General features: G+C 40.1%; 2 protein-coding genes across 2 annotated transcripts in view; one reads left to right on the top strand and one right to left on the bottom strand.

The window, feature by feature from the left end:
• pdp2 (putative pyruvate dehydrogenase phosphatase isoenzyme 2) overlaps positions 1–3,154 on the bottom strand; it is a 3,293-nt gene extending 139 nt beyond the window's left edge. Inside the window, exons 1-2 of the mRNA XM_060878757.1 lie at positions 3,137–3,154; positions 1–2,817 (exon numbers count right to left, since the gene is read on the bottom strand). The exon at positions 1–2,817 is cut by the window's left edge and continues 139 nt beyond it. Coding sequence (XP_060734740.1) covers positions 1,252–2,769 — 1,518 coding nt within the window. The 5' untranslated portion in view covers positions 2,770–2,817; positions 3,137–3,154 and the 3' untranslated portion in view covers positions 1–1,251. The remainder of the gene's footprint in view (positions 2,818–3,136) is intronic.
• On the top strand, positions 2,775–11,612 carry terb1 (telomere repeat binding bouquet formation protein 1). Its single transcript, XM_060878588.1, is given in 21 exon segments — positions 2,775–2,789; positions 3,426–3,474; positions 4,260–4,370; positions 4,459–4,587; positions 4,678–4,806; positions 5,020–5,080; positions 5,388–5,485; positions 5,710–5,838; positions 5,916–6,068; positions 6,182–6,313; positions 6,394–6,519; positions 6,620–6,723; positions 6,815–7,113; positions 7,681–7,745; positions 7,891–7,986; positions 8,778–9,047; positions 9,180–9,230; positions 9,796–9,863; positions 10,323–10,495; positions 11,524–11,559; positions 11,561–11,612. Coding segments are annotated over 21 exon segments (2,346 nt in total).
• Positions 11,613–15,000: the final 3,388 nt, after the last annotated feature.

Here is a 15,000-nt window from a genome sequence, read left to right as displayed (position 1 = left end):
CACTCAGCAATTCTTCCCTTCAGTACAGCAGCAACACAGAGAAGGTTCACTACTGCGCTGTACCTCAGGGTTACAACATGGAAATCTCTCTTTTGTCCTGTACAGTAAAGTACCTTCGTAAAATCAATTAAAAATGGACATTTGCTTTATATATATTATATATATAAAATTATTATAGAATAATTATTGAAACAGATAAACATTTTAATAAGTAAATGCAAAACAAACAGAGCTGATTTCACATCAAACATGCGTGAGTTAATAACTGCACACCAGGTAATAACTGGATAATAATCATGAGCCGTATCTAACGAGCACCACATAACCAGCACACACTCCTGAACACACAGGTCCAGGGTCTTACACAGTGAACTGCTGGTGAGGAGCAAAAGATTCAGCGGAAATAACAGAATAAAAAACAAGGAAAAGTTGAAGACACAAACATGATTATAGGGAACATTATTGAGCAATTAACTAAAGCACATTTAGAGAACAGAGGAACAGGTTGTGAGTGTAAACAGTTCTTAATAAGACTTAAGATCAGGTTTATTCAGTTTCTTTTCCACTGGTGAAGGAGCACCAGCAAAAAAAAAGTGAAAAGGAAACAAGCACAACATAAGGAAGGAATAAATGTTAATCAGCTCAAAATCCAAACTCATTTGTTTACAACAGGAAACTGCATGAAAGAAAGATTGGATTTAATGTCCATGTGTGCAATAAGGAATGATTTGGATTCATTTGGAATGAAACGAAACATAAAATAAAGCTACCGCGTGTCTCCACACCTGCTGATTATCAATTGTACATCACTATATTAGACAGAACTCACAATATATCAACATATCCATATTTTTGTAGTTTTTGTGTACAGGAGATCAAATAAGTCACATTTTCTTAAAAAAAAAAGCATCTTTACAGGTTTGATCTACTGCTAGTATACAAGCGGAAACTCGTAAACCAAGTGACCAGGTTCACTTACAGTTAAGAACAGATTTCATTTCTTTATTTTTTTATCAGAAAAATGTGATAAAAGTATCAAGAAAATAATCTCTGCACACAGGGTTGTGAAACTCAGTTGTCACAAATGTTGATCTTCAGAACAATATCAATATTAAAACTTGTTTCTACATCCACCTTTTTATTTTATATTTAAACTTCATCCATGGAACACCAGACTGAACACCTCGGTGTTTGTCAGTGTTTATCAGAGATCGAGGGCTGCTTACAGGTCAGTTTTTATATAGAGATCCGTCACAAAGGGTTCCGTGAAGTTTTGTTGAGACTAGAGTTAAAATAAATCACAGTGATGGTGATGTCATCACGGTACATGCGTGCCAGGTCATCTGGGAGCGCCAACATGGCTGCTAGTCTCTCCTGGTCCATCTCTCCATACTCGTTTGTACCGAGAGCGTGGCGAATCAGATGTGTAGCTGCATTGAGGTCGAGTGCGGGGGTGGCACGTGCCTGGCGCTGTAGCAGCAGCTGGTGCATCTGTCCCAGGCTGAACTTTTGCTGGCTGACCGAGACAGGAGCCTGCAGGTGGATGCCGGTTAAATGTTCTGCCACCAGCCGGACCGCCTCTTCGTTGTCCATTTCATCCCACAACCCGTCCGACGCCAGGATGAGGAAGCGGTCCTGAGGGCGCAGACGGTGATAAGTGACCTCAGGTGTGGCCTCAAGGTACGGTGGCGTGAGGTAATTAGGTGGTGCGTATTGATAAATATTTAGTGCCTCTGAGTCACAGCCTCCATTTTCTAACACACTCTGCTGCAGCTCACGACTCCATTTAAACCGAACATCTCCAAAAGCTCGCAGGGGCATCAACACGCCGAGCAGCCTGTCGTCCACGATGACCGTCTGGCGCTCACTAGATGGATGCTGAGAGAGTACTCGCTCCACTTCAGCTGAGTTGGTTGTGTTGTGGTCCTGTGAAAGAGGCAGCGCGCTCCAGCTCCCGTCACTTTCCTGCACTCCGAGCACGGCTCGACAGTCTCCGGCGTTCGCTACGTAAATTCCTTCGGGTCCTATATGAGCGAGACAAGCCGTGCACCCTGCAAAAGCCGCCTGTACCGCCGTGTTCCGCATCAGATCACTCGCCAGAGGGACTTGCGCCTCCAGAGAAAGATCCGCGTCCAGGCGCTGGAAAGCATAGCTGAGGGCGTCGCTGGGGTTCATTCCATCTCCGTGCTCTTCGCTGGCGAGCAGCTCCTGCCAGAAAACACGCAAGTGATTGATGTAAAGAGCAGCAGACTCTCGGTATACGTGGTCATTGTGGTGTCTGTACCACTGCAGAATCGGTGGTACTGGCCGTAACGTCTCCATGGAAGCCTCCAGATCCTCCAGGCTGGACTCTGACATCATCGCTACAGCAACATAATAAGGCAGACGCTCACTGACCACCTGAGCATTGGCGTGACCACCGTGACCATCAAACACACCGAACAGCAGCCCCCGCGTCCGTAGGCAGGTGGCGCTGCTGCGCCGGTCCTCTAGAGGACAATTAGCAGCGAGCTGATTGCTTTCGAACTTCAGCACCGGACTCAGACCTCCGCGTCCATCAAACTCCGGAACTCGTACAAACTGCTCATTAGTGCGCAGCAGCGCGTCCACATGCAGGCGGCTCAGCTGGAGCTCCAGCTCAGGTCCATGTTCTCGGTCTGATCTCCTTCCCCGTGTCTGTACGAGCTGCACACCGGCAGCAGGAGGAACACCAGCGGACAAACGTGCACGACTCGACCGGCCGAGCTGCTGCAGGAGACGCGCGGCCATGCTGGATGACGTCACTGCCGGTGTGGGCGGAGTCTAAAGCACCTACAGCTGAGGATTATTAATAAACATATAAACCTTCTGATTGTAGCGTTTAAACTGTACAAACATCAAAAATAACTTATTATAATTATTTATTCCTTATAATATCACGCAAATACACCATTAAAGAGAGAAATCTTAATAATACGTGTTTAGTTGTTAAAGAGAAATAAATGAGTCGGTTAGCACAAAGACTCCTGTAATGTATGTAAGTGTGAGTCCTATAACAATAAGTTAGTTTGTGTTATTATTAACTTACTATACAGTGACAATAGATATCTATACATATATGTATATATCTATATACACTGACAATAACAGTGACGACCTGTGAAAATAGACCAGTTTACTTCCGCTTCACGGTTACACGAGCATTCTGGGTAATGTAGTAATGTAGCTGAACAATCACAGTGGTGTGAATCCTGAGGTAAATTAGCCAGTTAGCATTAATGTATAAACTCATATAAGGGTTTATATAAACTCAGTGTGAATCCTGAGGTAAATTTTCAGTTTAATTTGATTTGTGATTAAAAATATAATCTTATATTGAATAATACAATTGTGATCTTAAAAAATAAAAAATATAAAATAATTTTATATTGTTTTGTTTTCTGAAGTTACTTCATTACAGAAGAAGAAACCAGGTTGTGTTCACAATGTTAAATGGTAAGTTATAGGAGTTAATGTAGTTATAGTAGGTAATGTAGTTATTGTAGTTATATGAGTTAATGTAGTTATTGTAGTTATTTTAGTTAATGTAGTTATAGTAGTTAATGTAGTTAATGTAGTTACGTATAAGAGTTAATGTAATTATTGTAGTTATTTCAGTTAATATAGTTAATGTAGTTATTGTAGTCAATGTAGTTATTGTAGTTAATGTAGTTAATGCAGGTAGGTATATGAGTTAATGTAGTTATTGTAGTTAATGTAGTTAATGCAGGTAGGTATATGAGTTAATGTAGCTATTGTAGTAGTTTATTGGAGGGTAGATTAAGATTTCGCAAACCAGTTTCAGATAATTCTTTAGGAGACAAAACAGTGGACAATCGTTAAGCAGAACTAAAAGACCTGAATCAGTAAAAAGAAAAGAATAGACTTTATTTTTTATTTCACATCTACATCATTGTTCAGTGACATTCTTTCTTCATATCCTAAATTTTTGGAGGTTGGGGTCAGAACACAGGGTCAGACACGATACAGAGCCCTGGAGCAGAGAGAGTTAAGGGCCTTACTCAGGGGCCCAACAGTGGCAGCTTGGCAGTGTTGGGACATGAACCCTGATCCTCTGATCAACACTGCTGGAGCCACCACTCAGTAGAATATTTAAGCAAAACTGTCTTGTCCTGGACAAGATCAGTGCATTTAATTTGTTTTAAGTGTTTCTTTCATTACTTATCCTCTTTTCACTGTATATCAAGTTTAGTTTTATGACTTTATGTAATCTTTTACAGCCATCAGGACTGATCTGCACCTATTAGTTGAGTGTCTGAAGTACCAGATGAAATGTCCAGCATCTCAGAAACAAGCTCTGCTCACCATCGTCTCCATCTGCCAACAAAACAGTCAGTTTAACAAGCAGGCTGTAAAATCACAATAAGTCATAAACACAAACACACACACGTACAGCATTGGTTCCTCTCTGGTCAGCAGGTCAGAATGTGGAGTTCCTCAGAGAGTTTGGAGGTGTTACCTTCATCTATAACCTGTCCAGAGCCAGCAATTACTGTGAGGTTAAAGAGACGGCTCTATTCACGCTCAGCTCTCTGGCTGAATTTAACGGTGTGTGTTTTGCATTTTATTAAGATGGAAATGTGACTTAAAGACACTGACCTACACTCACTAACACTGAGCGATGTGTATGGTTTTTAGAGAGCTGTAAGCAGAGCCTGTGTAGAGAGGAGATGTTCTGTGGCTTGGCAGACTGCATGGAACAGGAAGTGTCCCTCACACTGAAGAGGGTGGCAGTGTACATGCTTTGTGTATTAGTTTCCAACAACAGTAAGATTTGCTTCACATGCAAGATTCTGAACAAAAATAAAGGCACTTTAAGAATTATTTAGAAAGCTGAACATAATCTGGACAAAAAGACTTGATAACAGACACGATGATTTAATAACCTATTAATGACCCCATTGCTCATTAGTGCTGATGTCATGCCTGCCTCCATACATTACTCTGGATCATGAACATATACTTTTGTTTTTATTTTAGAACAGGGACAGAGCCTTGCTAAATCATCAAAGTGTATTGATGTCCTGCTCAACTTATTCAGGTGCATAAACTTCACACCACTTTTATGCAAATTTACGCGTTTAATAGAGCCTCCGTTTGTGATTACGATCAAACAAAATTCCGAATAGACAGGCTTAAAATAGGAGAAAAGTATCTTGATTAAAAATGATAAAGCATTAAAACTTTTTGTTCCCAAATTGCTTGTATATCTGTGAGATAGTGGATTTAATGCTGTGATTTTGAGAACAGATATTCTTCATGTCTGAAAGATGATTGGCTTCACACATGCCTTCTAAACACACTCATGCAGTGATCAGTGTGTGTTCTGTCTCACCCTGTGTTGTCAGGAGCACTTATCCCATGGCTGAAGGAACTAATGAGCTGCTGCAGCTGTGGACGTCAGTGTCCAGTGCGCTCTGTGCCTGTGTCAACAACCCCCAAAACGGTACACAGGCTTTTCCTCATAAACTGTAGGGTGAAACCGGATCAGTGCAGTAAAACTAGCCAAAGCCAGTTGCAGTGTTTATCTCAATAATAGCTGATATGGTTTGAGATGGTATTAGGCTCTGAGAATCTATTGTATGCAATTATGATGTCATTCAAAATTCTGCAGTTCAGATGTACACAGTCAAAGTTTTTAAAATTTCTTTGTGTCCATTTCTTGTGCAGAGGAGAACCAGTGTGCATGCATGTGTGTGTTGCCGCTGGTAAAAGTTTGGCTCCAGCAGCTATCCACATTTAGGGCAGAGCTGGCTCAACCCATCTGCTCTTTCATTGGCATGACTGTGGCTAATAACTGTAAGTGACCAGTAGAGCATGATTTAATGTTGTACAGTATATGTGCCCACTGTTATACTAATGTGTGTATTTTCCAGCATGTGTACAGGAGTATTTTGCATCAGTTGGAGGACTGCTCACACTCTCAGACACTTTGTCTAGTGCGGTTTCTAAGTGCACAGAGAATCCTGCAGCCTGTATGATCGCTACAGTAATTACCAGAACACTGTCTGCCTGCATCACTGACAACGGTAAAACACACACCTGCTCACACTTTACCTCCAATGCATTGTACAATTACAGATAGAGATTATGTTAAAAAGTTCTGGAGTATAACTTTGGTATTTTTGACTTTCTTTCTCAGAAGCTTTAGCTCCGGTTCTGTCTGAGCTTAGTTTAGTACCAGACCTTCTGCTGTTGCTGTCCAGCCCAAGCCTCAGTCCACGAGACCAGCTGGCCGTGGTCTTGACACTTGGGCACTGCACCGATGCATGTGGTCAGAGTGCATCTAACATCTATTGTCTTTTCTAAAGACACTGAACAAACTAAATGTTTTTTTTTCTTGTCTGTGTGTAGAGGAGCATCAGTCTCAGTTGTTGCATGGTGGAGGACTGCCTCTGATGATCTCTCTGTTGACCGATGCAAATGACGAAGAAGTCAGAAAGGCAGCTACCTTTGTTTTGCAAACATGTAAAAAACTTGGTGGGGTGGTTTCCTGTTTAAGAGATATTATTATTATTTCTAGTATTAACTCTATCATTATTTTTCAAATCATTATTCCCGTCTCTGCTCTGTCCTTCAGCTGGATCTATAGCTTGTCCAAGTGTGGAGTCTGATCTACAGAGACATCGCCAGTCAGCGTGGGAAATCCAGCAGAGAATTCAGCAGCTAGAAAGACGACAGCTGGTCTGTGTGTATGTGTGTGTTATTGTACGGTATTCACAACCGTCGATGATGTTGGAGAAAGTTATTTTGTGGTTGTGTGTGAGTTCCTCAGGATGATTTGGAAAAAGGTGCAGAAAATACTTTAGCTCAGCCCAAAAACAGCAGAGAGGAATTGTGGGAGGACTCGGTAGTGCGAAAGGCCAGAGGTCAAAGCCGAGTATATGAGGTGGAGTCGGGGAGGAAGGACACTCAACACAGCTACACACAACTAAACAGAGGGATGAAAGAAATGGAAAAAGGTAAAACAGATGAAACAAATCTGAATAGAAGCAGAAGCAAAGATGACCCAGGAAATGAAATCCCTGACAGTGCCACACACACCAAACTACCAAGAGACAGACCTGTGAGCAGGTGGGACCATATTCATGTGACCATATTCACGTGTATACCTGAAACTCATTTCAGTAAAAATAATGATGTTGCATATATTTTATTGTAGTAATTTATTATTTTAATTACAATATTCACACTGACCTACATTTTAGAAAACCACTTTAAACCTGGTTCTTTCCTGCTTCTCCTTCCGATATGATGCATCATAACCAGACTCCTCTCAGTATATTACATCACACACTCCATCATCATGACCTTCCTCTGAGTTAAATACATTTAAAAATGCAGTATGGATTATTTACATTATTTACTAATGCAACAAAGATCTGAGTAAATACAGAACAAAATATTCCAAGTGATGGAGCAAATAGGAGGAAAAAATATCAGAAATATTTATAATGTCTGGCAAAAATGGAGTCCGTAATATTTCATTTACAGATTTTTTTGGGTAATATTTAACTCAGACAGATACTAAGGACAATTATATAACTGTGTTTTGTGTTTTTGTTTCTGTTTTTCTCACAAGTTCCCAAATGCTCTGTCACTGCTCTTATATTTTTTTGTTCTGTTTTTGTTGGTTTGCAGCCCAGATATTTTCAAGCATCCTGTACTCATGAAGACACGCCAGCAGGCCCCTTTTTACTCTGACGGTACAGGCCAGTCTGTAGAAATCAACTCTGCCACAATCTGAAAAATCATCAGCCTCATATATTAAAAAAGATCTCTGAAGCTTAGGGAAGCGTAGTGTTTCTGTGAGGCTGTAAACTGATCCTCAGTGTTGTTTTCCCTGCACAGATGAGCTGTCTTTGTGCTCTGAGCTCTTGGATAGTGAGGTTGAGAGGATTCTCATCACTCCAACTGCCTCTAAGTCCAGCATTCTACGATGTGTAGGTGTGTATTTTTACTGTTAGTTTTAACCCAATAAGAAAAATCAGCAGCAGAAAATGACAGATAAAACATTGCTGTTGTTTAAGTGGAAGTCCTGGGAACATCAACATTTGGTCTATCAAGAGAGTTAGTCGCATAGTTTAGCAAGCTGTGGAGAAAGTATGAGAAACTATTTATTTATTTATAGTTATAGTTGTAATAGTTTGGATATTTATAGGATTACATGTGTTCCTCTTATCACACTGAAGTATCACAAATCTTATTTTCTGCCTTAAACTGGATTCATGATGTCATTTCCTGCCTGATTTTGCTGGTACAGGCACCATCTCACATTGAGCACTTTGTGCACAGGGTCTTTGTCATGCTGGGACAGGTTTTGGGCCTCATGCTTACAGTTAAGGGAAACTATAAAGCTACACTATACAAAGACATTCTATACAATTGTGTGTGTTCAACTTTGTGACAACAGTTTGGTAAAGAACCACACATTATAGTCAGGGTGCACATTATTTTGCCATATAGTGCATGTAATTATTCTGTAATTATAACACTTACACTGATGATGATATGAATCTATTTAATGCAGTGATGTGTTGATGTCCACTCAGTATAGCAGAACTTACCCTTTGTGGGTGTAGTTATTGAACAGTTCTTGCTGTTTCAGTCCTTAATATTATACAACAATCTAAATAAATATTTATACTTCCAGTGATTCTTTTTGAATTTCTGCCATTTACATTCTGTTTGTGTTTGTGATTTAGTTGTATATGTGAAGCCTGTCCTGTTTTTGTCAGGGTGTGTGAGCGGGGTGGAGGAGGTGAACAGCAGGTCAGTGGCTGGGGTTCTGCGCAGCTGTAAAAGTCTGTGTGACTTCCACTTGGTGCTGCAGAGAGCTGAGGATCTTCTGAAGAGAAGCCTGCGTATCGATGGGGTCTCACACACACGTGGTCATGATAACACCTGTGACTTTGGGGACAGAGACTTGTGCTTTTCTGAAGCTAAACACACAACGAAAGAAAGAGAGGGTCACTCAAATAGGCCCAATTGCAGAGACTCTTTGAGGTGTAAGAGTCTAGTTTAAGGAAATTTTTTTTGTATTTTGACAGACAGTAATTTATTGTCTTTAAATATTAATATGCAAATTTCTTACTTGAGCTGCCTGTGTGCTCCTTTCTTCTTTCTTATCCTGCTCTTAGTGATAAATCTTACTCCACTGAAGCGTTCGGATGAAACACAGGACAAGTTAAGTTTGTTTTTGTTTTTGAACAGATGTTTTGATGATTTATCCAGTTGTGATGTTAGCAGTGAGTTGGCTTAGTGTAGAGTGGAGCTGAAATGTCAGATCTCAACTTACTTTCAGTCTACTGTGTTGTTTTATGTAACACTATGGTACTGTGTGAGCTACTGTATATATGGTTCAAATGACACTTATAGCTTCTTGACTTTACTGATGTCATGTCCTGGAGGCAGATATTAAGAAAATGGGACTCAACTGGAATGACTGGAACAGGATCTCAAGAATGCCTCAATAAATCTTGTTATGGGCTTTAACCTGAAAGGGGCAACAGGCATAGATGATGATGATGATGATGATGATGATGATTTGAGGAGTGGTTTGCCCTTATCTGGTATAAAGTGTACAACTTCTGCATAAAACATTTGCATGTTATGCACAATATGGGTGTATAAGGCAGAAACATGCAGTTTTGTACGCTCAACATCTGCTCCTATTAATTATACATAAGGTCATTTTGTTTTATTTTGTTACTCCACCTTTATCTGTGCTCATTTCTTTCTCTTCCTTCTTTTTAGGCTCAGACATGGAAAACAGACACGTGTCCAGACTCCAAAACCCAAGGGGCAATGATAGAAGGCAGAGTGTAAGATGTATTTCATTAGAATATACAGTCATGTGTACAACTTGTGTATTATACAAATTGTATTATTTGTGTTTTAGACACCAGGTGAGTCATTCAAATTTTCTAACTTTCCACCTTACAGATGAGAACTTGGGCCGTGTGTGTGTTAGTCTCACTGTCACGTGTGGTTCTGTTGAGCACCTAGTGAATTACATACAGTAGGTTCTACAAGCCTATGTACTGTATGTATATTAGCCTATGAATAGAGGACTTAAAGGGTTTGGTTTTGTTTTGCTTGTTAATCCCACATTGCTTAAGAAGTGTACATTTTAAGGCACTTACTAATCATTTACTTCCTAAAAAGGGTTTATGTTGTATGAACACACGTGACGTGACACACACTGCTTATGTTCATTTTGTTAATATATTGTAGTGCATTGTTAATACTAAATGAAACAACAATGCAGTTTTGAGTGAGAGTCGCTCTGGTTCTGATCCTCTGATAGACACAGAGACAGGAAAGATTATTCTGAAGATGAGCTGAAGTACCTCAGTGAGGGTGTGAGGCGTTTTGGTCACTCCTGGAACACTATACTGTGGGCGTATCCCTTCCAGCAGGGACGCACAAATGTAGACCTGGCCAAGAAATACAGGTGAGACCCACTGACCAGCACATTATATATCATCATGCACTGTGTAACAGCATCAGTATAGTATTGTTTCTTAATAATAATAATAATAATAATAATAATAATAATAATAATAATAATAATAAATAATAAAACTATATAAAGTATTTCATATTTTATATACAGTAGTTTTTTTTTTTTATAGTTTTTTTTATATAGTTTATACTTTTTTATTTATTTATCTCCTTTTGGTTTTGGTTTATTTTTTATCCTAAATTGCATTCCTTTTTTTATCCTTATATACCAGACAGTTGCATAAACGGACCTGCCAACCTTTACGCATTTTGTGTAGCAGATACGCATTTAGACATCAAAGTACGCTGCTACGATTTGTCACTTCAAAATACGCATTGTAAAAAATCATTGATGCCTTTGAGTTCACCTGTCTGTGCTTTTGCGCACCAGGCAATGCGCCTATGGGTGGAACCGCATTGGGCAGCAACCTGAGAAAATAATCATTCGACCAATCATAGCGCCAGTTTAAACCACAGGCGTCGTTAGACTCCTTTACTGGGGCATGTGCCCAAGTGTCCGGTGTTGTGCCTCAAGTTTAAGTTTTATGCACAGATCAAGTTTTACTTTATTTGTCAGTAATTATATAGGAAACGTAAGTCATGCCTGTAAACGCATTGCCGTTGTACTTTAACGGAAAAGACAAACTGGCGCGAGCACGCAGACATCAATATGCGCGAGCGTCTGTGTATCGTCTGTGTATCCCTTTTATAGCACGCAGTCATGCTATAACATGACAAAACTAATGTCATTTTTTAAATATCAATCGTATTCTGACTCGATTGTTACTGACTCCTGTAGACAGACACTTGACTCCTGTTAACAACACTTGACTCCACCCTGACTGTAGTTTTCACATTGATAGCATCAGTGCTTAGCAGGAAAGGCTTAGAATTCTGGAACGTAGAAGAAGAAGAAGAAGAAGAAGAAGAAGAAGAAGAAGAAGAAGAAAGCATGTAATTATCTTTACTTTTTTCCAGAAAACTACAGCAATGCTTATCTCTGTCCCAAGACCTCAGAACAAGAATCTGTTGAACAAAGAGTTCATGAGAGACGACGTGGTCTGTAAAGTCTGTACTGCTGATGTGTAAACAGCAGATCAGCCTTTAACACAGAAAGCTGTGTTTTTGTTCCTTAACAAGTGTTTATTTAGTTTTTGGGATGAATAAATTATTGAACATTTGTTTTTGTTTTTTTTATTGAAAGAAAGATGGAATAATTTATAATTTTTGGAACTTGTGTTACATTAAAGTGTGTCTCAGTCAGAATCCATCAAATATGAGACTCTGTGTTGCCAGACTTTTCTGATCCAAACAGACTCGTACAAATGGGAATTCTTGTAGTTCATTACTGTTATGTTGGCTCACTGACACAAACACAGAAAGGTTCATACACTCCTCACATGAGAGATAAAGCCCTGGTCCTGATCTTGTGGTGTGTTACCTGATTGTGTTCTGTTACAAACTGGGTTACAAAATACCTTCATTCTCTATGTGCTCTCATCCAACAAAACATACACTATACGACCAGAACTACATACATATGTCCCCATGGAGACATTGTGTGTTAAGGTCAGTGTGAAAGAGCCCTGAGTCTGACTCAACCCCACTGATCACTGACTGCACCCAAGACCTCCTCACCAACACATGAGTCTGATCTCTCTAATGATCACTAATCCAACATAGTGGGAAAAATGTTATAATGGCAAAGGGAATAAATCTGAAATGACATTCCACATGCATATATTGTTGGCCAGATTGTGTGTGTGTGTGTGTGTGTGTGTGTGTGTGTGTGTGTGTGTGTGTGTGTGTGTGTGTGTGAAAGTGACGTGACATACAGCTAAGTGTGGTGACCCATACTCAGAATTTGTTCTTGCATTTAAAGTGCACACACACAGCAGTGAACACACACACACCGTGAACACACACCTGGAGCAGTGGGCAGCCATTTATGCTGCGGCGCCCGGGGAGCAGTTGGGGGGGTTCGGTGCCTTGCTCAAGGGCACCTCAGTCGTGGTAATGCCGGCCCGGGACTCAAACCGACAACCTTAGGGTTAGGAGTCAAACTCTCTAACCATTAGGCCACGACTTCCGTGTGTGTGTGTGTGTGTGTGTGTGTGTGTGTGTGTTCTAAAAATGAAATGGGTCTCTTCTGAATATGTCTTAAAGTTTGTCTGTGCGCTGAGAATCCACATCTTTCCCAGTTATTGTTGGCTTTATTCCAGAGATTTCCTGAAACAGCTCAGTCATGGGATTGTAGACTGTATCTCATAATAATACTGACAGATGATTTACGCCACTGAGTTTAATGAAACATTGCAACTTTTCCACAGTAGTTGCTGGTGGAGATATAAAATGGATTACACGTTTGAGGATTGCGGTTTGTTTTCTCTTGAGTTTGCCTTTTTTATGCAGTGCTCATTCAGGCTTATTTCCCTATAACTGCTTGCACAGAGTATATTTTTATTAACACTTAAATCAATACCCTTATGAGTTTATTAACTACTCTCTCTTCAAAGTTTGTCCTTTTACCAGTTGTTATCTTTCAGTAAAAAATATTATATATATTATATAAGTTCATTGACCATGTTGACAGTCAGATTTGGCCCTGGATCCATGGCCAGTGTTTCAAAGTTCACCAAAGTCTCATTGGTCAGATTCATCCTGACCAGAAACTCCTTTATTTTTTATTGTTAAAGCTGCAACATCACAAATCGCAGCTTCTGCACGAAGCTCAAGAGGTTCTGGGATACTGTGGTCCTCTGTGGTTAAAGGCTCACATGGGATGGAGACGGGCTCTGCTGGAGATTCTGGAATGGAAAACTCAATTTTGGTTGAAACCTCTTGGGAAAAACCCATCAGTGTGTCATGCTTGGATTCAGGGTCTGGAACAGCAGTCATTAGCTCTGTTGGATCCTCCACACTGACAAAGGCCATCTTGGTTTCCACAGTCTCTGTGGTTTTGTTTATAACATCTTCAGGTTCTTCACTAACAGCAGCTTGTGTGGTCAAATCTCTGGGCGTGATAGCTATCTGAGGAGCCTTTTCTGCAGGCATGGTTTCAACCTTAACCTCAGCCTCAAGATCATGATGTTTCTGCTCAGAAGGAGCTCCAGCTCCATAGCTCTTCCTCCTACTTGCCTTTGCTCCCATTCTTTTCACTGGAAAACATCACACAACAAGTGAATTTTGCTCATTACACATCTAGCAGTTTTTGAGAACTGATGTTTTATACACTTCAGACCATGTGTGCTAATGAACCTACACTCTGACTGTTTAGATATAGATTCTCTCTCACTCACTCATCTTCTACGGCTTATCTGAACTACCTCAGGTCACAGGGAGCCTGTGCCTATCTCAGGCGTCATCGGGCATCAAGGCAGGATACACCCTGGACGGAGTGCCAACCCATCACAGGGCACACACACACACACACACACACTCTCATTCACTCACACAATCACACACTACGGACAATTTTCCAGAGATGCCAATCAACCTACCATGCATGTCTTTGGACCGGGGGAGGAAACCGGAGTACCCGGAGGAAACCCCCGAGGCACGGGGAGAACATGCAAACTCCACACACACACAAGGTGGAGGTGGGAATCGAACCCCCAACCCTGGAGGTGTGAGGCCAACGTGCTAACCACTAAGTCACCGTGACCCCCTTAGATATAGATTTGTTTAATAAAACTTTTCCCTTGTAAGAACAAAAAATGGAACAATTGATGTAAAAATCTCCTACAATATTTATGTAGAACATAGAGTCCAAACACAGCTAAGCTTTAAGGATTACTGAGCAAAACCTAAACTTTCTGGCATTTCTGAGAAAGAATCCACAAATTTCCTTTGTGGCGTCTTTAAGATGTAATTAAAACATTAAAAAAAGATTCTCAAAGATTTCTGAACACAGCAGCCAACAGGAAGTGACCTTGACAACCTGAATGAACACATGACCGTTATCTGTGTTTCAGTTACTGGAGGTAGGAGAAGGTCAATGTGGGTTTGTTTCTATTAGTAAGTAGAGCAGAAGCTTTGTGGGAACTAAGAACCCAAATTATCCAGTGACCGCTCACAGAACCTTGTACACTCCTTAAAAATCCCAATTATATAATAATACATTTTGAGCACTTTACTATCAGAAAGAAAGGTTCTTCACCCACAATTAATAATTAATACTTAATTTATTATTCTAATTAAACATTTAATAAATAAACCAGTTATTATGTTATTAATAAGCTACAAATGAGTTTTAATAAGTTACAATTTTCATGATTTCACCAAAGGAACAACATAAGAGTCTTTAAGGGAGTCTGTATAATATTCTCATGATCAGTGACGTTCTCAACACTAAGAGGAACGTTCAGTATTTACTGCTGTAAGTGTACAGTATAGTATGTTTAAAACAAAGAGTAATGTTTAGTCTCAGATAAAAGAAGTTAAACTGTTTTGTAT

Source organism: Tachysurus vachellii, chromosome 9 (assembly GCF_030014155.1).
Source record: "Tachysurus vachellii isolate PV-2020 chromosome 9, HZAU_Pvac_v1, whole genome shotgun sequence".
NCBI lineage: Eukaryota > Metazoa > Chordata > Actinopteri > Siluriformes > Bagridae > Tachysurus > Tachysurus vachellii.
The sequence above is the reverse complement of the archived record's forward strand: the minus strand, read 5'-3'. Positions and strand labels throughout refer to the sequence as shown.